This window comes from Stegostoma tigrinum, chromosome 18, assembly GCF_030684315.1.
Source record: "Stegostoma tigrinum isolate sSteTig4 chromosome 18, sSteTig4.hap1, whole genome shotgun sequence".
Lineage (NCBI taxonomy): Eukaryota > Metazoa > Chordata > Chondrichthyes > Orectolobiformes > Stegostomatidae > Stegostoma > Stegostoma tigrinum.
In genome coordinates this window covers 37,892,191-37,918,397 of record NC_081371.1, presented here as the reverse complement: position 1 = coordinate 37,918,397, position 26,207 = coordinate 37,892,191, and the positions used below count along the sequence as shown (strand labels likewise).

The window sequence follows — 26,207 nt, the reverse complement described above, 5'->3', positions numbered from 1 at the left end:
CACCAGGCCTTGACATCACATAGTCTGCCATTACACACTACCTATTACTAGTCACAAACAGCCCCCATTAACAATTCACCCTTCTAGCCAGATCATTATCAACTCCTTGGTTTATCCAACTTCTCTTTTTCTCTCTTCGAGCTCTATCCTATTGTTTACTCCCAATCCCATTCCCCTCCCTACTTTCTGAATGTAAACTAACTTTTTCCCAGCTACCATCAGTTCTGAGAAGGGTCATCAGACCCAAAATGTTAACTCTAATTTTTTATTCACATATGCTGCCAGCCTTGCTGAGCAGTTCCAATTTTAACATTTCTGAATGTTTGCCCCTTTGAAACTGCTACAGGTCTTTAAATTTTGCTATAACATGTGATTTCTTCCCCTTTCATTGTGCAAGGTTGAATCAGGGACATTTTACATCCCCAGAGTTTGTTCTCATACAAAAGGTAAAGTCACATAGTCCGGTAGGACCATAGGGCTGGTCTCTCATTGGGTCAAGACACCTCCAGTGAAGGGAGATGTTAAGAAGGAGAGTCCTTCATGGTAACTGTGGCCAGTGCAGGAATTAAACTCACACTGTCAGCATCACTTTGCATTGCAAACCAGATGACCAGCCAAGTGAGCTAACCACTCCCTTCTCACAATGCTAGAAATTGGCGTAGGATCAACAAAATAATGGGTTGTGTGATAAGGCCACTACCTGACGAGGTCAAAATCAAAAAATCTTGACTACTGTCTCATCTCAAAAATAAATAATGGCTCTGACCTAAGTTACCATTAGGTTGCCTGTGTTAATTGAAATGTATACCAGCAACAGTTCATAGGAGTAAAAACCAATGAGAATGCATACCTGAGCTTAAATGGGGGCATATTAGGTTTCATCATTGTTGACTCTATACTTCATGGGTCAGGAAGAGGTTCCCTTCATTTTCCAATGTTGGTTGCCTTCACTTAGGCCTCCCGAAGAAGCTACTTTCTGTGGTCTTGGTTATCATGTGCTGAGGATGGGATCCTGAGGTCGTGATTCCCTTCAACCCTGTCAAAATAACTTCTCATTATGCCTTTGACTTTTTCTTTCACAAGAGGGCTGCTTTGAAATTTTAAAATTTGTCTATTAAGTCTTCATGGATGCAAACCTCACCAGGTGATCGAACAAGCTTCTGACTAGACCAAAGAGGCACATACATTTCTCAGTACAGGAAATCCCAGCAGTCACATTGATTGCCTTAGTTGGTGTGGATAAAGGTTTTGGTGGCAACGTGTGTTTCACAATGAGTCTGTAGCCATTCTGTTGAGCATTTCCCATGACAGCCACTGGTTTTCAGTTTCCAAATTTTCAGGAGATTATAGGGAAATACTGTGAAAATTAGCAACTAAAAATGAGCAGAATGAAAAGGAAGTTATAATATAAGAATACATTTTAAAGCTGTATCAATGAGAAAAAGAGGTAGAGAGGTTACCTTAAACTAAGTGTAAGTATAATCCATTCTGTAACATGTTTTATTCTGGAATGGAAGGTATCAAAATAGAGTACCTCTCCAAATGAGATCCTCCATTCCAGAATAAATCATGTCTCAGACATGTCTGCTGATTTGGTTATCCACCTGTCATTTGGCCAGGGTTACATCCATTATTGCTTTAACTTAATCGATAGAATAATTAACCACTGAAAGCAATTATTAATCTGCAATCAAAACAAGGGTTTCAAATATTAGAGCAAAGTTCAAATCGCTATTGAATTTTAATCAAATCTTTAAATTAGACGATTGCTTTGAAATTTATAAGTAAGGTGTGACAGCAATTTTGTTTCAAAAGTCAAGTATTTTAAGCTCACCACTAACAACTCTCTTTGTCTTCTTCGAAGCTCACTGAGGTAAGGGAGTTGTGGTTGCCAGTTTAAAAACTAATTTATTGTAATTTTCAGATTAAATGTTGTTCATCATAACTTTTCTTAAATACAGAAATATGTAAGTGAAAATAAATTACTTTCCATTTCTATCAATTTTGATCATGTGAGCATCTGTGGTAGTTTGACAGCTGTGAGTTCTGTAATATGACTGCTGGAAGGTATTAAAGGTGTTTAACATGAGTTAGATTGATAATCTCCACTGATCTCCACAAAAAATGTACCTAGTAAAACAACTGAAGAATCATTGACGGATCAAATTTCCATTTTCAAATATATATGCACATTCCATGCATTTTAGTACACAATTGAATAACATGAGAGGCACTTATTGATGGCATACTGTATGTCACAGTGGTGATGCTGAGATGTGGTGATCACATTAGATGGAACAATCATAGGACTTTTTCACATTTCAGGAAATCACATTAAGATAGACCCAATGAAATCCTTACAGTTCAAGTTTTGTGTTTCTAGTTTAATGCATTTGTAGATTGCTCTTGAACATTCAAGAACTTGATTTTTCAATTTATTTGATTTTTAATACATGGAAACAGAAATGTATATTTAAATGCAATCCCACTGCATTCTCAGCCTGCTTATCACCAGAACATGTAAAATGAAGCTTTATGCATGAGAGTTTTTAAAAAGCCAAGAAAATTTATTTTACTTATACTTGCTCAATGGATTTTCTTCTACCAGGAAGATTTTAGTTTTGGAATTCCCTTGGATTTCAAAGGGACAGAGCATCTACCTGTTTCTTTCCAGTTCAATTGCATAACGTGTACAGTAAATCCTGTGTATCCATAAAATTCCCCTATCCTTGTCAAAAAAAGTAACAACAAAAATCAACATCTGCAGGCAAAAATTACATATCTGTGATAATATTAACACTATTTTTAACAATTTCCATGCTCGCAAATTTTGTCATTTGTCCTTAGGAACAGAATCCTTGCAGGCAAGGAGGAATGACTGCATATCTTTTAAATGGAAACTATCAGAAGTGATTAAAAGAGATAACAAAGTGTGGAGCTGGATGAACATGGCCTGCTCAATTGAAGTCTCTATGGTTCATAGGAATTGACATGTATTCACAAACGGTTGACTGCGGGTAATGAATAGTGATCACATTTAATGATGTAACATCAGGGAGTACATTTATTTTTCAGATGGGGCCATCCTTCATGGTAAGTCAATTGTACATTTGCCAGGTTGAGCTGGATGAACACAGCAGGCCAAGCAGCATCTCAGGAGCACAAAAGCTGACGTTTCAGGCCTAGGCCCTTCATCAGAGATTCACACTTTGTCATCTCTGATTCTCCAGCATCTGCAGTTCCCATTATCTCTGTTCATCTGCCACCTATCCATTCACTCTTCCAACTTATTTATGTCTTTTGGAGATCTACATTACTGTCTCACAGTTTACAAACTTCCAAGCTTTTTATTACCTGCAAATTTTGAAATTATTCCCTGTACTTCAAGGTTTATATCATTGATATATATCTGGAAAAGCACGGCGCCCAACACTGATTTCTGTGGAGCTCACCTACAAACTTGTTTTTAACCTATTAACCATTACTGATTGTTTTCCTCCCACTCAGCCTGTTTTGTAAGAATGTTGCTGCAATTTCTTTAATTCCATGAGTTCTAGCATTGCTCCTAAATCTGTGTGCAGCACTGTATCAAATGCCTTTGGAAGTCCATGTACACCACATCAACAGCATTTTCCTGGTTAACCCACTCTGTTACCCCATCAAAAGCTCCAGTAAGTTAGTTGATTTACTGATAAGTAATCTATGCCTGCTTTCCTAAAGTTGTCTATGTGGTGACTAATTATTTACTTTTCTGCTGATTGTAAGTTATTGATGGTGCTATGTTCAAAGTGGCTCAGTGTCTAAATCTTAAATGTTGAACTTGCCTATTATGGAGCAGGCTTTTTTTTCAGCTGTCGACTAAATTTAATGGAATTTCTCAAACTGGACTAAAGGCTGTGCTTGAAGCCAGTCATTTTGCATATAGCTGACAGATGTATTACAGTGCATGTAATTAAAAATAAACCTATTGGTGTAGATGTTTGGAACAATACCATAATCTATCGTGAGGTATAGCTTCACTCAGTGCCACTAACATAGATATGGGGGATGAAAAATTGGACAAGTGTGTTTTGTACTCAGGTTTTTTCTACCTGTAACTTTCCAAACAGCTGAACTTACTCCACTAGCATCTTCTTATATTTCAGGAGAGGGTCTTACTAAAAAGTTGAAGATTCACGTGGTTCATTTTGTAGCACTTCCACAGAATAGAAATGCATTAAAAGAAAGATGCATGTGAAAAGGTGCTTATCTAATGCCAGCTCTCACGGGAGTTGCATGAACTACAAAACTTCTGTTACAAGATAATGTATGGCTTAGAAAGGGTGGACGCTGGGAAGCTGTTTCCATTAGGTAGGCGGGGAGACTAGGATCCGTGGGCACAGCCTTAGAATTAGAGGGGGTAAATTTAAAACAGAAATGAGGAGACATTTCTTCAGCTGGAGAGTGGTGGGCCTGTGGAATTCATTGTCGTGGAGCGCAGTGGAGGCCAGGACGTTAAATGTCGTCTTCAAGGCAGAGATCGATAGATTCTTGCTCTCACAAGGAATCAAGGTTTACGGGGAAAGTACAGGGAAGTGGAGCTGAAATGGCCATCAGCCATGATTTAAATGGCAGAGTGGACTTGATGGGCTGAATAGCCTTACTTCCACTGCTATGTCTTATGGTCTTATGTGTAAGCATCACAACCCATTTATGAGGAGGACATAAACCTCAAGCCATGACTGGTATCACAGAGACCCTCAGGATCAGGAGTTAGCTAACACATGACTGAGGATTAGGGAGACAAAGGATGCATGCCCAGGGATAAGATGGTCAAGGAACAGGGACAAAAGGACCAAATCATGAGTCCAGGATAATGGGTGCAGAAGTCAAAGTGGGTGGGATTGGGAGTCCTTAAGTAGGGGGGTGGGCTGAGTTTAGGAACAGGAGTTGAGAATTTAGCTCTTGAACCTTTTCTACTATGGCTGATCTGTGTCTTAACTGTGTTTAGACACTTGCTCAATATCCCTCGACACCCTTACTCAATAAGAACCCCGTTTTATCAGTATTAAAAATTTCAATTGGCCCAGTTTTGGCCGAAGAAATTTCAAGACTGCAACTACGAATTCATTCTTAACGATTTTCCTGCTCCCTGCACTCAGACACCTTGCCATCTGCAGATTTGCTTGCAACTTTTTTCTTGGATTAATTTCACCCTGGTCCAGCATGCTACTATTGCTGTTTGACTGCTGTGTCTATGTCATGTCTTGGGGTGTTGTCCTTGCACTTTCTGAGCTTACATTGCTTAGCAAAACAAAAGTTAAAATTGTCTGGCTGCATGCTGCAATTGGCAGAAAATATTCTGGACTGTCTTCAAAATTTGAGACAGTCATTGACATTGGTAAGTATCTCGCTTGACTAATGTACAGTGATGTACCAATTTATGAGTTTTAGAGATCATTCTAAAAACTAATTGTAATAATTAACTTTGTGGAAAGTAAAATTATTAACTTAGATGTTTGCAAATACACTTAATTCTATGTATTGAAACTATGTTTTAGAATACGTATTGTTTTAAAATAGAACATTGCTGTACTTTGATGCATTATAAATATCCTTCCACTGCAGTATATTTAATGATTTATAAGTTTAAAGCTCAAAAATACTGTAATAGCAACAAATTTAAATGGAGCTCACCACAATAATGACAATACCAACATTAATTTGGGAAATTAATTTTATACCTGTTAGTGAAATATATTAACAATCTGTGTTTACATCTTGGTTGAACATTGTAAGGAGCATAGTTCAGAAATTGCGGGGTTTATCTTTGGACTGCGAGATATTTCACTTTTTCAGGCGTTTTAAAATAACAACGTCCAGCCTTTTTTTGTAAAGGTGACGCCTTTCGTTGGACCACCAGTTGGATCCCCATATTAGGTGAGGACAGTATTATCACATTCATATGGATGAACTCAGGGTCATTTAGGTGAGCCTAGCATTTTCTGTTCTTGCCTCCTATGCCTGTGTGATTTCACTGTAAGCTCTTGTCCACTTTCTTACTAATCCATTCCGTCCATTGTGTGATGTTTTCTTATTGCATTTTTAACCCCAGAAGTTGCCGTTTCTTTATCGCTGTTTCTCTCTCTCTCTCTCTCTCTCTGCTACAGACTGAACTCGCCAACAAGCATTTCTCCCAATTTCCTTAAAGAACGGGTTACCCGTTCCCTTTGCTGTGCCCGAGGCAACGTGAATGACGTCGGTGTTTTGCTTGGTTTTTCGGGTGTCGGCTGTTTTGAAATGACTCTGCGAGTATCTCCCTGTCTCTAATGTGTATGTACGGAGTTTCACTTAGCAACCGGACGGCCAGTGTTACAACCCGAATCAATCAGCATTACACACAGCTACCGTCTTACTGCACCATTCCAGTGTAGAACACAAAGCCGCTCCCAGACAGCGGCGTGCGGGGAGTTGCTCGTTGTGTGTGTCTGTTGATAGTTTTTTAAAAAAATATATCGATGAAGTTGTGCATGATGTTGTCAGGGCAGCAGTGGTTGAGTTCGGAGCAGTTTGTAGACTGTACGGACGTAGGTGACTCTTCCACTACAGCCTGGAGTTGAGAGAAGGATCAGCTAGAGATTTTTTCCCTGTGTGTGTGTGTGTGTGTGTGTGTGTCTGACTGAGCGGCCATGTTAACGAGAAAACCCTCCTCGACTGCTGCCTATCCGACGGGTAAGGAGATCCACAGGGAAAGGGCCAACACCCAGCCAGCTGCATTGAACCAGACCCCACGCCGTGTGTTTTCACTCCAACTAATTTCCAGCTCCGTGCACCTTTCATATCGTTGGAAGGGGAACTTTTTTTCCACACACACCCTTCATGCTTTGACATTTGGGGTTGGATGGGGGGGGGGCGGGGTGGTCTGGCCAGAGAGAGGGTGAGAACTTCCTACTAATGGAAAGTGTGCTCGCCTCGGCGAATGAGGATGAGGGTTTGGAGAATGATCAACTCACTTTGGTAGTTTTGAAAGGTCATTAATTTATAATAGTGTATGGCGGAGGGGGCGGACCTACTACAGTTGTCCCCCGGGGCTAGGGTGGGTTTCGGGGGATAAAGGATTTAGCTTTATGGTTTCCTAAAAGGTGTGTGTGTTGTGTGAACATTTGTTGAGGTGAGGTTGGTGTGTTTAGTTTGCTTTAGTGGAACAAATGGGGATTGTGTATTGTGTTGTCGATCGTTCCCTGGAGGGTGTGGGGTCACGGCTTTCCTGCCGTTGATTATAAGCGCTTGATATCTTCTGTTTACTTTAACGCCGAGCGCTCTTATTTTCTCACTCGTTTTGAACATCTGTGGCGCTTTTTTTTGTGTGTATGTGTATGTCTGTGACAGGTAGGGCCGCTGACAGCACGGTGTTACAGCCCGATTACAGGACGGGAACCGATTGCTCGGAGAGGCAGAGAGGCGGAGCAGGATCTCGGCTGGGAGACCCGCCATCGCCCCTAGGATTGCCGCCACTGAAGAGTCATACGGTAAGAAAGACAAAACCCACTAAAACATTGTGAGAATTTACCAGAGCAAACGCCTCTGGATTAACTGAACCCGCGTAACAAGAGAAAAATAATCCACCATGGAAACCACAGTGCATACCATGTCAAAGTACAGATTCAGTAGCACTTGCAACAATGAAGACTAAAGGGATGTATGTCTTCAATTCAGGTGTATCGATTGTTAAGTCACTGAAGATACACTGGAAATCTTACATTTTTCTTGCTCCACTAGTTTGATTGTGGGTGAAGGGCGTGTCAACAGTTTAGATAACAAGTATGCATATTCCTTGTTGGATAACCATAATCGCTTTTTCACTTGAGGTTTCCATACGTTGACATAATCATTTTCTAATTGCGGGTTTTGTGTTTCTCAGCCCTCACGGTTACCACATTTTGCAGGAATGCAATTTTAACAGACACACAAAGCAAGTATAGTCTAAAGTACCAGTTTATCTGTGAGGGATGTGACTGCACTGGAGAGGGTGCAGAGCTTTACCAGGATGTTGTCTGGGCCCGAGAGTTTTGGTCATGAAGAGATTGAATAGACTGGGATTGTCCTCTTGAAGCAGGGGAGACTGAAGGGCAAAGACAGAGTAAAGCATTTCCCCTTAGTGGAGGGGTCAATGACAAGATGCATAGATTTAGTGCAAAGGTCAGGAGGTTTAAAGGGAAATGAGGAGAATTGTATTTTCACCTAGAGGGTGGTGACAATGTGGAACTCAGTGCCTGTAACGATGTTAGTAACCCTTATGACATTTTAGAAATATTTAAATGTACACTTGTGAAGCTAAATATTGGATGATAGGATTAGAACAGTTAGGTGCTCGTTTTGACTGACACAGACTTGATGGGCTGAAGGGCCTTTTTGTGCTGTAGATCTCTCTGACTGGCCAACAGTCATACTAAGTTCAGACGAGGTTTCAGTTGGGGTTGAGATAGTAAACTAATTATTCTTCCCACTCCCACTCCTTCAAAACTGCTGTAATTTGGAAATAGTTTGTAAACTAGTAGGTTAAGGCTACAATATGATCTGAGTGATGTTTTTGGTACAGACCAGTTTGGATACGCTGGATATGTCGTGATCCTCAACTCTCGGAGGCCTCGGTTTTAAACTATGGTCTGATAGATCACAGGGTGGGGGCGGGGAGAAGCATGTTTGGGACTTCAAGTGAAGCTTTGTTTAAATGAAAAGCATTATCGCCTGTTTTAACATGAAAGTATTGTGCTTTTACGAGTGACTGATGCGGGAAAGCATGAATATTTCTCTCGCGGGAGTACAGAAATGTTTTGTTTGACTAAGAAATTTGCTGTTTGTTCCTAACCCGCGAAGTGCACTCGTTAAAAATTTTTCGGGGAGCGGAGAGCCGGGGGGAGGGGGGGGGGGGTGCTGATGCAGGTTGTGCAGTGATTGTTCAGTTTAGACTTAGGTTAAAACAATCTTAACAAAAACTAACGCAAAAACGCAATTTTCCACCCTACCTCCAAATATATAAAATCCACCCGTTTGGAATAAAGCGAATGTCAACAAAGGAAGCGATATGAGCATTAAAAGATTTAAATGTATTAAAATGAATTTAAAGTAGATGCCTTGGAGCCCGGGGAGATGTTACGACAAAATTTTTTTTCTTCCCACAACATTGTCCGGGCGTATTAAATACTTCATGGCTTCGCTGCATTTGCGTGGTGCATCTAAAATAGCAGTTGATCCGCACAGTGGGATGTTTATGATTTCTGATCGAGACACATTTTTAAATTGTTGTTATCCCACTATTCCAATGTTTTTAAAAGTACACAAAAATCCCATCTTGAACATCCTTTTTAAATGATTAGATTGCTTCATGAACTGAAGGTATGAGACATATTTGGGCTTTGCTCTATCGTTGTAATCTGACTATCTGCTTCCAACACTCTCACTCCAGCTCCCCTCCCTTTACCTCTCCTCATAGTGATAGCCTGCATGAGTACGTTAGAGTATTTGTATCCGTTAACTTTGTGAAAGTGTGTTGGATGCTTTTTAAGCAGTGAGGGGAGTTGGGATAAGAGCAGAAGCTGCTGGACAAACTGTGTCTGTGCAGAGAAAGCAGAGTTAACATTTTAGTCCAATGACTCTTCTTCAAAACAGGCAAGTTGAGACTTCTTTGAGGAAGGCAAGGCCAAGGTCCTGTAAATCAATAACCATATCTGTGTTACTGAGGTTGGGGACAGTTGTAACTAGAGGTAGATAAACATGCCAGAGTTTATTAAATGGTTACTTTGGGTATGTTAGTTTCAAATCCAAGGAGCCATGCACTCCAGAAAAAATTATAATGCCAATAATTGATATGTTGATTGGACACTTTCATGCATGACAGAAAAGAAGCCATAACACTTTGCATAAAATTTAATGGATATTGGCATTCTGTTTTCAAGCCACATAAAATGTGAACTTTTGTAATGCCTGTGTGCAATTGTAGCTACTGGTAACATCAAATTTGAGCATTGTAAGCATTCTAATAGCTACGAAATAATTTGTCTCATGCCTACCTTTGGCTGCACATAGATTCCATTTACAATGGCTTTTCATCACCAAACCAGCATTACTGAATGCCCATGTATGTATTTACCATTTTGAACAGTCACCTTTTGTTACCTGACACTTTTATCCTGAGATCAAATATATAAGCAGTTTTAATACTGAATCACTATTTTAAGGGTTTTTTTTATTCTTTCATGAGATGAGGGCCTTGCTGGTTAGGATTTCCCATCCCTAATTGCCCAGCGGGCAGTTAAGAGGTAACCACCTTGTTGTGGATCTGGAGTCACATGTAGGCCAGGCCAGATAAAGATGACAGTTTCTGAATCAAATGGGTTTTTCTGACAATTGACAGTGCACTTAGAAGTTAAACGAAATCTTCCACCATATCTTTTCTGCCTGTAGGTAGTAAATGGGCTTTCACAAATGAACCTTTTGTAGCTGTTTCTACTGAGATTTTAGTAAATGTTGGTTGTCTATATATTTTTACAATTTTATATATATATTGAAATGTCAAGAGTCATATGCTGAGAGCTTGGTGTCTGAGTTTAGCACGTTTCATGTGGTCCACTTTACTGCCATAAGTGATTTCTTTAGCAATGAAAATGAAAAGTCAGCATTTTTCCTAAATGTGTCCTCCATGCTTCATTCGGAGTGTGTCAAAATAGATTGTATTGCCACAAATAAAAGAGCAAGGGCCATATATTCTTGTTTCCTCTAGTATGGTATTTAATCTGTTGCTCTATCTCTGGAAAGGCACAGACAGTGCTTAATTTTGGGTACAGTTACAGTAATTAAAATTGTAATCTGATTCTGCACTCTGGGGATAGCAGTAGATTTACATACATACACTTTGGAACAGGAGTAAATGGCCTTTAGCTCATTGTCTCTATTATGCCATCCAATGAGATCAAAGCTGAACTGTGATCTAGCTCCATTTACCTATGTTTATCCCATATCCCTTAATACCTTTTAGTCAACATAAGCCTGCCAATCTCGGAGTTAAAATTAACAATTGATCTCTTGTTAATTTCCAAGTGTGGATGTGTTCCAAACTTTTAATGTGCTTTGTATCTGGAAGTGTTTCCTAATGTCATTCCTGAAAGATCTGGCTTTTTTTTAACTACATCCTCTTGTCCTAGTTTTCAGATCAAGCAGAAATAGCTTAATCAAAGAAACTATCTGTTTCCTTTGGGCTTTGAAAGTTTTGATCAAATTACCTTTTTAACTATCAAAATTCCAGGTAACAATAATGATAAAAAACATAACCCTAAATTGTGCAAACACTCCTTGTAATGTTGCCCTTTGAATCCAGGAATTATCCTGGAAAAGATAATAAAATGTGAGGCTGGATGAACACAGCAGGCCAAGCAGCATCTCAGGAGCACAAAAGCTGACGTTTCGGGCCTAGACCCTTCATCAGAATACCAGTCACGGTTGGACATAGAGCAGTTTTTCCGCCGTCTTCGCCTCCTTGCCTACTTCTTCAACCGGGAACCTAACCCTCCTTCCACTGACCCCTTTACCCGCTTCCAACACAAGTCCTCCTCCTGGACACCACCCCCAGGCCTCCTACCCTCCCTCGACCTCTTCATCTCCAATTGCCGTCGAGACATTAACCGCCTCAACCTCTCCACCCCTCTCACCCACTCCAACTTCTCCCCCGCAGAATGGGCAGCGCTCCGCTCCCTCCGCTCCAACCCCAACCTCACCATCAAACCCGCAGACAAGGGTGGCGCAGTGGTAGTATGGCGCACTGACCTCTACATCGCCGAGGCCAGACGCCAACTCTCCGACACCACCTCCTACCGCCCCCTCGATCATGACCCCACACCCGAGCACCAAACCATCATCCCTCTGATGAAGGGTCTAGGCCCGAAATGTCAGCTTTTGTGCTCCTGAGATGCTGCTTGGCCTGCTGTGTTCATCCAGCCTCACATTTTATTATCTTGGAATTCTCCAGCATCTGCAGTTCCCATTATCTCTCATTATCCTGGAAAATCTCTGTACACTTTCCTCCAAGACCAAATATGCACTGTCCTTCCTGAGCTTTGGTGCCCATAATTGCTTTTGGTACTCCAGGTATGCTGTATCAGGATTTCTACAACTGTGGCATTACTTTTACCCCCTTGCAGTCTAGCCCTTTAGATATAGAGGCTGAGATTCCAATTACTTTTATGGTTACTTTCTGCATCAGTTCATGACACACAAATCTCTTCAGAAACTCACTGTTTCTAGTTGTTCACTGTCACTTTTGGGTCCCAGGTGGATGACTCCACAATGGCCAAACTGAAATCCATTTGTCACAGTTTTGTCCGTTTCACTTAACCATTACCTTTTCTGATTTTATGCTTCCACCTACATTATGGCACTTATTTTTGTGTCCTCAGAAAATTTGTAGATTAACTTTGTATAACAATGTTTACATTTTTAATTAAGACAGGGAAGGTTTGAAGCCCCAAAACCATTGGGTTCCCTGGTTTAACTACCTTATCAAAAAACTAATTTAGTGCAACTTAGCCCTTATAAATCTTTTTTCTGATTAACTGAAAAATTTCAAGAAATTCAGTCAGTATCTAGTAGACTTTATTAATCTTAAAACAACAGATGTTAGGCCAACCAGTCTATAGTTTTCTAGATTTTCCCATTCTCGCCTGCCTTGTTGCAATGGAGTATTATACAGAATTTCCTGAACTGAGAGATTTGAAAGATTATAGTAAAAGCACCTGTAGGCCTGAAATGTTAGCTTTCCTGCTCCTCTGATGCTGCTTGGCCTGCTGTGTTCATCCAGCTCCACACTTGTTATCTGCAATTATCTAAGCCACTCCCTTTTAAAAAAAAATTGGGGATTGATTTTATGTAGGCATCCTTGGATTTGTCATTCCCTTTAAAACCACTGTATTCTTCATTAATCTTATTTTGCTTATTAATTTTGGCGAGTCGCCACCCCCATTCAACATTACTTTGTTACCATGTGCTTGGCATGCTGTTCCCTTCAGTTGTAAATTTTGGCACTCCATCTGGCACACCGACTCACCATCACCTTCTTGAGGGTAACTCGGAATAGGAGATAAATTCTGGCTTTGTCAGTGACATTCATGTCTCTCAAAAAAATGAAAAAGACTAATTTTTCAACAAGTTTACTATTTGTCTATTTTCATGGACACTATCAAAGAATCCGCAATCCTCCAGCAGTTTGTTTTTTCTGAAAAAACAGTTGATATTTTACAGTTATTTTGAAGCAGTTTTCTTGTATTTCTAAATTGATAACCCCATAAATAGATTGCTTGCATTCCTGCCAATTAGTGTTCATTTCAGCCAGATTAACGTTGGGCAGCCATGCTTTTGGTGCTTCTGTGTAACTTGTTGCCTTTTTGAAATACAACAACATGTGTTAGAATGTTACTTGCATGTTATTTAACATCGTAGTGAACACTTAACATTCTTTCCTCTGGAGTAACTAATATATCTGTACTGTATGTAGATCTATGTTCAGAAACATTACAGAAAAATTTACTTGGTAAAATATAGCTGTACATTCACTTGGTGTTAGCTGTTTTTATTTGAAAATCTATTTAATGCAAACATCATTGGACGATTTTAGATAGCAGTTATTGCTGAAAATTTGTATTTTTGTGGTCCTAAAATGTCTCCTTTTAGCTTAGGATTCATACTTAAGATTAAGAAATAGCATCACTGGCTCTAAAGAAAAACCATCTCCTGTAAAGATCACATTTACCATGTATTTAAGTCCTCCACTGCATTTGGTAGTGCAATGTATACCCACACATCTGAATTTGAAACAAAAGAAAACCTGGCAAATTTACGTTAATAGTGGTAGAAATTTGACCTGAACAGCCTAAAAAGGAACAGGTTGTGATGCTCTTGGTAACTTTTCCTTCTTTAAGCATGTTGACACTGACTAAGTTGTAATTTGGTGACAAATTACCAGACTTCCACCATATCAATCTGGATTGGGCATTTGTTTGGAGGTACAGCTAAGGGCTCATTTGTGTTGTGGAGGAAGAGGTGCCAACACCTTGCTTTTTCATCAAGGCCATGTATTATATCAATCCTGTCTGAAGGGCCAGCCCAGTACAAGTAGCTAATATAAAACCTTTTACAATGCGTGTATTCAGCTGTATTGTTAAATTGAAACAACTCATTGTAAACTGCTTCAAGATCATTAGCTAGTTAATCATTTATAATGTGTTAGGCTGTTCAGGTCAAATTTCTACCACTATTAATGTAAATTTGATAAAATATGAAAATGATACTGACATGCTGCTCCACAAAGGAGCTAGTTTGACATTTTTTTCCCTTCTGTCTGTTCTTCTGTGAGCAAAGACTTTGTCATCCATGAATTTATTGTGATAATTGCATTATCACAGCCTTGATGAAAAAGCGAGGTGTTGGCACCTCTTCCTCCACAACACAAATGAGCCCTTAGCTGTACCTCCAAACAAGTGCCCAATCCAGATTGGTATGGTGGAAGTTTGGTAATTTGTCACCAAATTACAACTTAGTCAGTGTCAACATGCTTAAAGAAGGAAAAGTTACCAAAAGCATTACAACCTCTTCCTTTTTAGAATCTTTAATTTCTATGACAAACGTAAATACCATACCAGTTTCAGTAACTTCTATTGTTTTTCTTGTTTGATCACGGTGATTTCAGCCTCCATTTCACTGCACTGCAGAAATAGGAGATGATGTAGACCACTTAATACCTTGAACCTATTAATGAAATCTAATTTGTGACCCTGCTCCATAAACCTACCCTTGCTCCATTGGTGAAGCAGAAATGTAGAAATTTTAGTTTCAAAAATAATGATTAATCCAAGACCACTTCTGATTCCAATATCCGAAATTAATTTGGTTTATTTTCCCACTATGTATCATCTATTTAAAGACCACTCCCTACCTTCTCTGCTTTGACTTCCAACAATGAGTGCAAGGAGTTCATGATCCCTTTGTCATTAAAATTGAAGACATCTCTCCAGAAGAATTTGCTGCTGCCTTATCTCCCTCCTAGCCCACTAATTTAGAAAAGTCTGCTTTCTCCTGACAGGTGCTGCCTGACCTGTGGAATTTCTCCAGCATTTTCCATTTTTGTTTCAGCTCTCCAGCATTTACAGTTCTTCGTTTTAATTCAGTGAAGTTCTCTCCTTAGCCCCGAGTGCTCATCTTTCCCTCCTCTCTTCTCCCATCCTGCTCTTGACTTGTCTTGCCTGTGAGATCCTTGTTAGATGGTAATGGTTCAGTTTCCTCCTGTATCGTCTTCTACTGCAAAACAGCCCTCTCTGTCTAGAACAAAACTCTCCCATTATTCCACTCTCCTTAAAAACCAACTCCAACATTTTTTTCTCTCACGTCCATCACCTCCCAAATCAGTGGGCATCTTACCCACAGTTCCATGTTTGCATACCCCAGTCATATATTTGCTTCTGCCACATCTTTGAAACAGCCTTTATATTGAATGTGACTGTGACCATGGTAAGCTACTTCTCTACCGTTTTCACAACCTGTGTGCAGCCCTTTGTGCTGGTGGTTGCAACATTCTCCTTTTTATTATTGTTTTTCCAACATGTGCTAAGTTGGATTGCAGTTCTTGGTACCATTCTTACTTATTGACCTGTGGCTAGAGAATCGCTTGCTATGACTTCTGGTCCAGCCCTCACATCTTTATCTCAAATCTCCTGAGGATCTATCCTTAGCTCCTTCTATTCCTCATCTCCAAGCTATTTCTTAGTGACCAACATCCCAAACAGATTAAAAGCCAAAAGAACTGTGGAGGCTGTAGACCAGAAATTGCTGGAAAAGCTCAGCAGGACTGGCAGCATCCGTGAAGAGAAATCAGAATTACCATTTTAGGTCCGGTGACCCTTCCTCAGAACTGGGTCTTCCTCAGTTCTGACAAAGGGTCATTGGACCCAAAACGTTAACCATGATTTATCTTCACAGTTGCTGACAGACCTGCTGAGCTTTTCCAGCAATTTCTGTTTTTTTTTTAAAAGCATTATTGGGTTTCCCATTTATTGTGACAACACCCATCATATGTTTGCTACATCTTTCAATCTGTTCACTGTCTGATTTATTCAACTGATTGTCTATCTGTTATCCACTTCTAGATGTGGAAAAATTTCCTCCAGCTAAATATCGGGAAGACCAAAACCATTATCTTCTGTACTGGACACACAACCCGTTCTTGAGCCATTGATTCCATGCATGTTACTGGTAACTGCCAGCAGATCTGGTATTACCCAGCCTGCTGCTCCACTGTCCATGTGCTCCCCTGAGTCTGGTCAATGCATTGTCCTGACATCCAGTGTCTAGAGGAATTTGTTCCTGGGCAGCCGCTCCCTCACAACAGCTGCAACTCCTGCAGCAAGAGTGCACAGAGGCAAGACTACCATGTCCCAAATCTTGATCTGATTCAAATGAAAAATAAGCAATTCCTGGAAGAAGGTCTAAGGTCGCAACAATTCCATGAATAGGATCTGCATGTTGTAATTGAGGCCACTCACCTGACGGAAGAAAATGTCATCAGGGTACACGAGGCTCCGCCACTGTAAATGTAAAGCTATTGGTGCAGGTGGAAAGTCACTATGTGAGTGCAGAGGAATACCGCGAATACCTAAATACCACTCCTCCCAGTATCTGAGCAGTGACCCAGCCAGTGAGCTTTCTCTGTGTGCTTGTCCCCTCCCAAACCTGATGGGGATCCATTAGAGATAATGGGAACTGCAGATGCTGGAGAATCCAAGATAATAAAATGTGAGGCTGGACGAACACAGCAGGCCCAGCAGCATCTCAGGAGCACAAAAGCTGACATTTTGGGCCTAGACCCTTCATCAGAGAGGGGGATGGGGTGAGGGTTCTGTAATAAATAGGGAGAGAGGGGGAGGTGGACCGAAGATGGAGAGAAAAGAAGATAGGTGGAGAGGAGAGTATAGGTGGGGAGGTAGGGAGGGGATAGGTCAATCCAGGGAAGACGGACAGGTCAAGGAGGTGGGATGAGGTTAGTAGGTAGGAGATGGAGGTGCGGCTTGGGGTCGGAGGAAGGGATGGGTGAGAGGAAGAACAGGTTAGGGAAGCAGAGACAGGTTGGACTGGTTTTGGGATGCAGTGGGTGGAGGGGAAGAGCTGAGATCCATTAACATACACTAAACATTGAGGCGACATCCAGAAGTCGGATCCAGGCACCAAAATGCATCCCAAACCCAAAAGGCCCAGAGCAAAATACCATGATCCACCCTGTCGAGTGTCTTTCCTTGATCGAGAGAGAGAGGAAGTTCTTCACAGAACAGTCCTCTGGGAAAGATAGATCATACCACGGATCAGATAGATGTTGTTATACAATCTGGCCTGGGACTGATTTGTCTGCATCATTCATGTGATTGAGCACGGTGCTAAGACACAAAGTGATGCCCTAGAAAGATTTTATAATCACTGCTGAAGAGAATGACTAGAGACTAGTTCTTTAATGACCAGGGACTCCTCTCTCTTTGGGAGCAGAACGACAACAGCTTTGCACTAAGAGAGAAGCAGCTGTCCAGTTGCGATGCGTTTCTCCAGGACCCATGCATAGTCATTCCCCAAGCCTTCACAGAGCACCTTGAGGAACTTTACAGTCAGCCTGTCCATCCCAGGGACCTGCCTGTGTAGAACTGGTGAAGGGTGCCAGTCAACTAACTCCTCAAGAATTAGAGGAGCATCAAGCCTCTTGGCACCCGTTGGTCAATCTGCAGCAGGCTCTCTCACAGACTTTTGTGAACTTCCTTGCTGGTTGGATCCAGAGAGATGAAAGAAGAATAGGTCTCCCAGACTTGGGCTCTGATGAACTCATGAATGGACTCTGAAACCCAATGAGATGTGCGTTTCAGAGTACATGCTTCTTCTCTCCATACACCTTCCACATGGCCTGGTGCTCATTGGGCTCCCTGAAGTGTAACTCCAGGTCAGGAACTTGCTTCTCCACCGCCTCAATCCTGGATTTTCACCTCTTTGACACCCAGGCATATTGCAGACACAGGACTCAGATCTGTCTCTTGCCCACATTTCACCATAGACTCCTGGTAACTTTTGAAGGCTGAGCCAGACTATGCATTACCTCAATGTTTTGCTTAGCCTTAAGAATTCGCAACCATGCCTATGTATACACATATATAAGATATGCCTTTTGTTACATTTAAACTAATCATTTGAAAGCTGTCCTAGCTGGCCTTACTCCATCACCTTGAATTCATCCAAACTGCTGCCATATCCTGTTCAGAGATAGTGGGAACTGCAGCTGCTAGACAATCCGAGATAACAAAGTGTGATGCTGGATAAACACAGCAGGCCAAGCAGCATCTCAGGAGGACAAAAGCTTTTGTGCTCCTAAGATGCTGCTTGGCCTGCTGTGTTCATCCAGCTCCACACTTTGTTATCTCTGCACCATGTCCTAACGAGTCTGATTCCCCTGTCATACGGTGTTCATAACTTGCATTGGTTCTTTGACAGATCCTGAATTGTTAATTCTCTTTATCACATTCTTAAATCCTCCTATGTGTTGCCTAACTTACCATCTCTAACCTTCTCTTGCCTGAAACCCTGAAAACTCCTGCAATTCTGACCCTTTGCAATTTACTGATTTTAATTGCTCCTTAAAATCTGCCTCCTTGACTGAGCACTTGAATGCCACTACTGACTGTGCTACCAGTAGGTGTGTGTCCAGTATTGTTTACTGCTCTTGTGAAATACCCTGGATTACTTTAGATGGGTAAAGGCACCAAAAAAAAAGCAAAAATTTTGTTGTGCAATGATTTCCGATTGCATTTCTTTAAGGTTCTATATTGACTGAATAACCTTGCTGAAGTAGACAAAAGAGATGCTTGGGCATTAAATTGGAAGGGAATTCCAAAAGGATAATGGTCTACTTCAGCTGCTGTCATGTGACATTATCAAAGCTATTGAGATGTTGGATGGTTAAGAGCTAAAGATGAGTTTTGCATGGTGATAAGAGGGAAAGAATGTGGAAAATTAACAGCCTACTCCTGACTAAAACTATCCTTGTTGAAAATGTTGGATGGAATGAACCAAATGGCCCTTTGGACCCTAGATTTGGTCCAAAGAGTTTGCCTGAAATAAATAAATGTAAGTTTATTCAACCAAGGATCAGTAAACTTTTCCTCTGTTTGCACAACCTAAGTGTTTATTTGTATTTTCATATTTTGTCCAATAAACCCTGGGTTATAGTCATATTTGGGTCAGTTTTCTGTTCTAGCGTTTTATTGTACATAAAATAGGGAACACAACTTCATAGTTGTGGTTTGGACTATTTGTTTGAGGTCATCACTGTTAGACATAAGGGAGAATTGGAGCGGATATAAAACGAACTTACAGGACAGATTGTCTATCTTGCGTCCAATTTGAAAAAGGTCTTGAGAGAGGAGGACGAGTGAAAAGGAATATATTTCAAACTTTGAAATAAAAGGATTGGCAAACTGAGGCACAATGCACCTAATTAGGCAAATGAGTACAAATCAAAAATGCTTTCAGTTTTCACTTTATAGCTACTATTGTATTACATATCTTCAATAAGTTAAATATATTTTGTTTTTCTCCCCAACCAATCTGTTTTAGGTTGGAGGCAGCAAACACACCATGAATGATCACCTACATATTGGTACTCATGGACAGATTCAAGTTCAACAGCTTTTTGAAGACACCAGCAACAAAAGGGCAATTTTGACTACACAACCCAATGGACTTACTGCAGTTGGGAAAACCACATTACCAGTGGTTCATGACAAGCACCTGGAGACTTCGCATAGGCGGCAGGGAAGCTCTGCATCGGTAAAGTCAACAGACTGTTCTCCAAAACCAAAATCCATGGTTATGACACCAGAGCAAGCCATGAAGCAGTATATGCATAAACTTTCTGCATTTGAGCACCATGAAATATTCAACTATCATGAAATCTATTTCATTGGTCCAAATGCAAAGAAACGGCAAGGTGTAGTTGGTGGCTCAAATAATGGTGGTTATGATGATGACCAGGGCTCCTATATCCACGTACCTCATGATCATATTACTTACAGATATGAAGTTTTGAAAGTTATTGGCAAAGGGAGCTTTGGGCAGGTTGTAAAAGCTTATGACCACAAACAACACCAGCATATAGCACTGAAAATGGTGAGGAACGAGAAACGCTTTCACCGGCAGGCTGCGGAGGAGATACGGATTCTGGAGCACCTGAAAAAGCAAGACAAAGACAATACCATGAATGTCATTCATATGCTGGAGAACTTTACATTCCGCAATCACATTTGCATGACATTTGAATTACTGAGCATGAACCTTTATGAATTGATCAAGAAGAATAAGTTTCAAGGATTCAGCCTTCCATTGGTTCGCAAGTTTGCTCACTCCATTTTGCTATGCTTGGATGCTTTACACAAGAATAGAATTATTCATTGTGACCTTAAACCTGAGAATATTCTGCTGAAACAACAAGGGCGAAGTGGGATTAAAGTGATTGATTTTGGCTCGAGTTGTTACGAACACCAACGTGTATACACATACATACAGTCACGATTCTACCGTGCACCTGAAGTAATCCTTGGAGCTCGCTATGGGATGCCTATAGACATGTGGAGTTTGGGTTGCATTCTGGCTGAACTGTTAACAGGTTACCCTCTGTTGCCTGGGGAAGATGAAGCTGACCAGCTTGCCTGTATGATTGAGTTGCTGGGTATTGCTCCTCAAAAGTTTTTAGATCAGTCAAAACGAGCCAAAAATTTTGTGAGCTCCAAAGGTTACCCCCGTTATTGTACTGTTACGACTTTGCCAGATGGCTCAGTAATTCTTAATGGAGGACGGTCACGGAGGGGAAAGTTACGTGGCCCACCAGGGAGCAAGGATTGGATCACAGCTTTGAAAGGATGTGATGATCCACTCTTTCTTGATTTTCTGAAACAATGTCTAGAGTGGGATCCTGCATTACGTATGACGCCCAGCCAGGCACTGCGACACCCCTGGCTTCGCAGACGCTTACCAAAGCCTCCAACTGGAGAGAAAGGTTCATCAAAGAGAGCGACAGAAAGCAGTGGTGCTATTACATCAATTTCTAAATTGCCTCCAACGTCAGGCTCATCATCAAAACTAAGAACTAATTTGACACAAATGACTGATGCCAATGGTAATATTCAACAACGAACAGTTTTACCCAAGCTGGTGAGCTGAGTGTGAATAAATCTATGCCAGGAATGCGAGGAAAATTTATTGCCGCATCACTGAGCCTTATTCAGTTGTAATTTTGTACGTTTTAGAACCTTGCAATTATTCAAGTTTGGAATTTTAAACACCGTTCTTTAGTTAAGAACTCTGAACAGTTTTGATTTTGTAATTGCTGGGGACCATGCAGTATTGGAAGTTGGTTATTCATGTGTTGAGTGTGAAAACATTAGCCATTCTTTCTCCTGGCATACAAATAATGCACTTTGTAGGCATATGAATGGTGTATGTCATATAACATTTACAGTTGTCAAAAAGTGGCATTAATCATTTAATGTGACAAAATAATGGCAGATTATTATCCACTATTGGATGTTTTAGAATTTTTGATTTTGCAGATTGTGGCTTTCCCTAGTCAATTACAATTAAATGAAGGTCTTTTACAACAACACCTTTTTCCAAATCTGTGGTGAAGCCCTTGGAGTCTCATGGAATCTAGTTTTCAGTGCCTCATAATTTTTTAAATGCCTTCCCTGCATTGCCATTCCACCTGCTCTTCATTTCTCTAAATTAGGTAGATAAAAAAGAAAGCAATTTCGGCAAAATATGGTATGGTGGGTAAACTAGTTTGCTTTTTTGTTTCAAAAAGAATCAGCTTTGGAATTTGTTAAGTAATAGCAGATTATTTTGGTAAATCAGAAGAGTTCACTGTCTCTTTGCTGATGAGAGGCAGTGTTATTCAGTCACTTGCTGTTGATCATGTGAGCAATATAAGTCAGTTCTGTGACTTAACAGTTTGCTCATGGGGAAGTGAGTAAAAATCATCACAAAAGAATGAAGAGATCGGTGAAGGCTCAGTGAAGGGTGTTTTTTTTTGTACATTTTAAGCTGGAATATATTGAAGGAACTAAATGAATGAACTGCATTATCTAAATGAAGTTGGAATGGTCTTAAATACTTGACATATCCTTCTCGATCATAACCAAAATTAAACTTCTTTTAACTTGAAAGACTAAATTCGAAGCATGGTCCCCAGTTAATTAAAATAACTTGCAATTTTTCCTTTTAAATATTTTATAAAAATTGCAGATTCGGAATTTCGGTCCTGCCCGTTTCAAACACTTAAAGGATTGTGAACTTCAACTGTTTTTAGCGATGTTAGTATTTATGTGAAAATTTTGTATGTTTGTAAAATTAATGATACAAAGTTAAACCTTTACAGCACTCAGATTGGGTTTAGCCCAGTAAATCCAGTCTATTGTTACAGAATGAGATCTGATTTTGTGTATTTAAAAAGTATGTTGCATTGCCTTAGTGCAATATTTCAATTAGCAGAAAATCCTTTTGTAGTACTTCCTTGATTTGTAATAAATTTTTATTGAATGTTATGTAACTGTACATTGTCACTGAAATACCACTACAGAGATTATTGCTAGGTATTATGAATTTATAAAACGCTACCAGAAAGATATTTTTATACTTGAATTGGCCTGAAAGCTAATCTGAGCATTTTATGTATGTTCATTTTGTTGAAAAACATCTCCAATCAAAGCTTTATTTCTATTGCACATTTTATAGTTGAACTTAGATAGTTATTACAGCCCATTTATTTGTTTAAGGGAGTGGTAAGCTTTGGCTCAGTGTAGTGTGGATTGATCAGTACTGTATACAAATGGCTCAGATGGCTAAATTACAGCTAGCTAATTTTAGAAGTCAGTCTAGTCTCATACGTGGCTTGTTTGAACATACCTGTGGTACATGTTCTGATTTGATAATTCAGTGTCATGCAGTCTCAGGTTATAACAAGAACAGAAGTTTAATGACTCAGTTCTTCATATTGTTGCCGTTCAGGACCATGTTAGAATACATCTCTGCAACAAAAAGAATCAGTGGTACATAAATGATTTTTATAGGCTTTGTTTTCTTATAGCAGGCAAATTGTGTCCTTAGTGTTAACAGTGTGCCTTTTGTTACCAGTGCCATGTCGTAGGGTTTACATGCAATTGATCAATCCTTGAACTAGGCACACTACTAATGTAGCAGTTTACATGATCGTATTGGATTAATTGTTGAGGTTGTCCAGAAAGAAAATGAATGCACACTTTGAATTTTATGTTATGATTATTCAGCCTGGATATTTAACAGTATAACACTAAAGAAAAATCTAAGCTATAGGTTCACTTTGTTAGCTGCTTAAGAAAAGCTACAACCAAAATAGAAATATGACTGCAGGTTTATAGAGGGACTTGTCATTTTTTCCGTTTTGATCTATCCTTTTTTGTCATTTTATTGTATTCAAATTATGAAGGATACTTTAGTTTCTTCCAAATGAAAATCTGAGGAAGAATGTTTTTGAACAATCCATTGGGAGCGATGGTAGGGATACTACAATTGACCTCTACCCTCAATTACAGAGAAGGGAGGAAATAAATTGGTCAAGGTTTTGTCCCCTAATTATTTTAACCTTGTCACCATTAGGCAACTATGAGCTCAATTGTGATTGACCCTGTGATCAGTACTATGTTGAGACTCTAGGTTCAATTTTAACAATTCAGTCTGCCTACTTGGGTAAGTTTCCAAAGTGCTCTTAGTGCTTCTGAAACCATTCTGCAATGATAATTCAAGACTTCGGGGAACAAGAGGAAATTGGAGAAAAGTACACATTATAGATGGTTGGAGGGGGTACGAAAATTCAGTATTAAAAACAAAACCTTTTGGACATTGGAGTACTTTGTGCTCCTCTGTGCATACTTGTAATATGATCAAAGTGGTTTTGAGTTGAGTGGATAAGGTAGCTTAAACTAATATGAACCAAACTGATTATACACCAATGTTCCAAGCAGAATTTGTTGTACTCCACATTTTCAAGTTGAAAATTTATTGATATACTATAATATATAAATGAAGCCAAAAAAAAATTGTATCTAAAGGAACATTTTTAATCTACCGATTTGCACAATTCTGAATACAATAAAGAACATACTGAACTGCTTTTTGATAACTAGCCCTTTCTTCTCTTTATTATTCCAAAAACTATGCTCAATAGTAATGACAATTATTTCTCAATATATTTTTAGTAATGAAGCACTTCAGCAGATTAAAGGTTCCTAAACTATATGTTACTTTGGAAAGCAATTAGTCTTTATTTAACTCCCAAAATGCATATCCTCCTGTTCAAAATTTGTTGTGCATTTGAATGTCATGCAGCCAGTGTGCACAACTGTAATGATCAATTAATAGAACTAATTGTGGATGTGTTAATTATTTATATTAATCTGTTTAGATTATTCACTTCTAAATTTGAGCCATTATATGTGCCATGTACAAGTTCCCTTAAGCCGCTTTAGTATGGTGCACAAATTCTTTACCACTCAGTTGCCCCCAATAAATACAATTGAGGTACTTTGTGCACTCTTAAATAGGCATTGAAATACGTACCAAGGAGAAGGTATCAGTTTAATTTTACAGTGGAAATATGAGTTTATTCTGAAGTGCATTCTTGAAGGTTAAAGATTGCCTACCTAATTATATCAATTTTGTCTTCAAAAACGTGAAACAGCTTCCAAGAAAATATGGTTAATGCGTTAGGGCCAAGTAATGATTTTTACGTTTACCTCATAAGGCTTTTCTTTTTAAAAAGAAAAACCAGGGTATTTGGTATGTACCAAAATGCATTCCTTTTCACATATCTAGCTATATGTGTAGCCAGCAAATTGGTGTCTATTGTATCTGGACACGGTTTGTTCTGTTGATTTCTGGTGTAACACCATGATAAACTTTGTTTAATCTTTAAGCCACCACTATTAATTTTTTTTTAAATTTTGGATGAAATTGAAACTTTTTAAATGATTTTTTTAGTCATCTTGGCATGTTTCAAGTCAAATCTGTAATGATAGAACTCAATTTCTGTGTTCCACAATATTGAATATTTGACTGCAGCACTGAAACCTAATATATTTTTAGTCAGGTTCATATCTGTAACTACAGTATCACCCAAACCTGAGCCATGTAGCAAGTTTTGTTTATAGCATAGTTCTGCTAAAATGTGTGAATTTCTATTGCAAAGGGCATTTAGTGTTTGGATTACTCTGCCTAGCTAGCTATGGTTGCTTAAACTGAGCAGTGGTAGAGATTAATTTAAGATGAGCATCCTATAAGATGTCTGTTTATAATATGCTGCAGTTGTGTACTGTATAAAAATACAATTTTGATTAAATGCTGACTTTGTATATATGTCTGTAAAATTCTTGTGAAATGCTGTCGCCACCTGATGTGTTTTTAGTGGATCCCAGTGGCCAGTTTTATGATACTGTATGTATTGTACAGCTGAAGACAGAAGTATGACATTTTATAGTGAATATTTGTTTAAAATTATTGTGGCCCAAATTAATTTCAAAATAAATTTTATGTCAGAGTTTATAAGAAATATTGCATGTTGCTTTTGTTATTTTGGATGTAAGCTTGCACATTGTACATTAAGATAGACCTGGAGATGAAACAGCATTATATTTAGAAATTATTTTCTAATTTTTTTCCAGCCCAAGGGAGGAAAAAGACTGCTCATTTTGTATTGAGCCCTAATTTATAGGATTATCTTAAGCATTGTAATTGGTCTAAATAACCATCTAAACTTCAAAGTTGCCTTTTCCTATGTATTGAGTTCAATCGTACCGCACATCTGATCTGGCTTGTTTTCAGACCTGTCAGTAGATCACACTGAATGCTGGAGTAGGTAACACGGGTCAAATGTCTGGCAATTGAAATAGACTCAGTTGCTAGCATTTACTGCTATGTTCCAGTGGAGTATTTCTTTGGATTGTCTGTTAGTGATTACTAAGTCTAAGTTAACTCAGAAAATATAAGCAAGTTTTGAATGAAGTGGGTTTGAAGCTCGAAAGGTTGGAGAATGTTTGATGGAATTGAACTAGGTAGAATGGATCTATGTGCACTTA

General features: G+C 39.5%; 1 protein-coding gene across 5 annotated transcripts; it reads left to right on the top strand.

The window, feature by feature from the left end:
* Window positions 1–5,861: 5,861 nt before the first annotated feature.
* Window positions 5,862–25,664, top strand: dyrk2 (dual-specificity tyrosine-(Y)-phosphorylation regulated kinase 2). Of its 5 annotated transcripts, none has more exons than XM_048549289.1 (4): window positions 5,862–5,968; window positions 6,150–6,312; window positions 7,369–7,508; window positions 19,663–25,664. In XM_048549289.1, exons 2-4 carry the CDS (start codon window positions 6,309–6,311, stop codon window positions 21,262–21,264), a joined length of 1,746 nt encoding a protein of 581 aa, XP_048405246.1. In that variant the 5' UTR covers window positions 5,862–5,968; window positions 6,150–6,308; the 3' UTR covers window positions 21,265–25,664. The 5 variants fall into 5 exon arrangements, with proteins under 5 accessions (XP_048405246.1, XP_048405247.1, XP_048405245.1 ...); XM_048549290.2 differs by having other exon boundaries at window positions 5,900–5,919; XM_048549288.2 differs by lacking the exons at window positions 5,862–5,968; window positions 6,150–6,312 and adding an exon at window positions 6,319–6,711.
* Window positions 25,665–26,207: the final 543 nt, after the last annotated feature.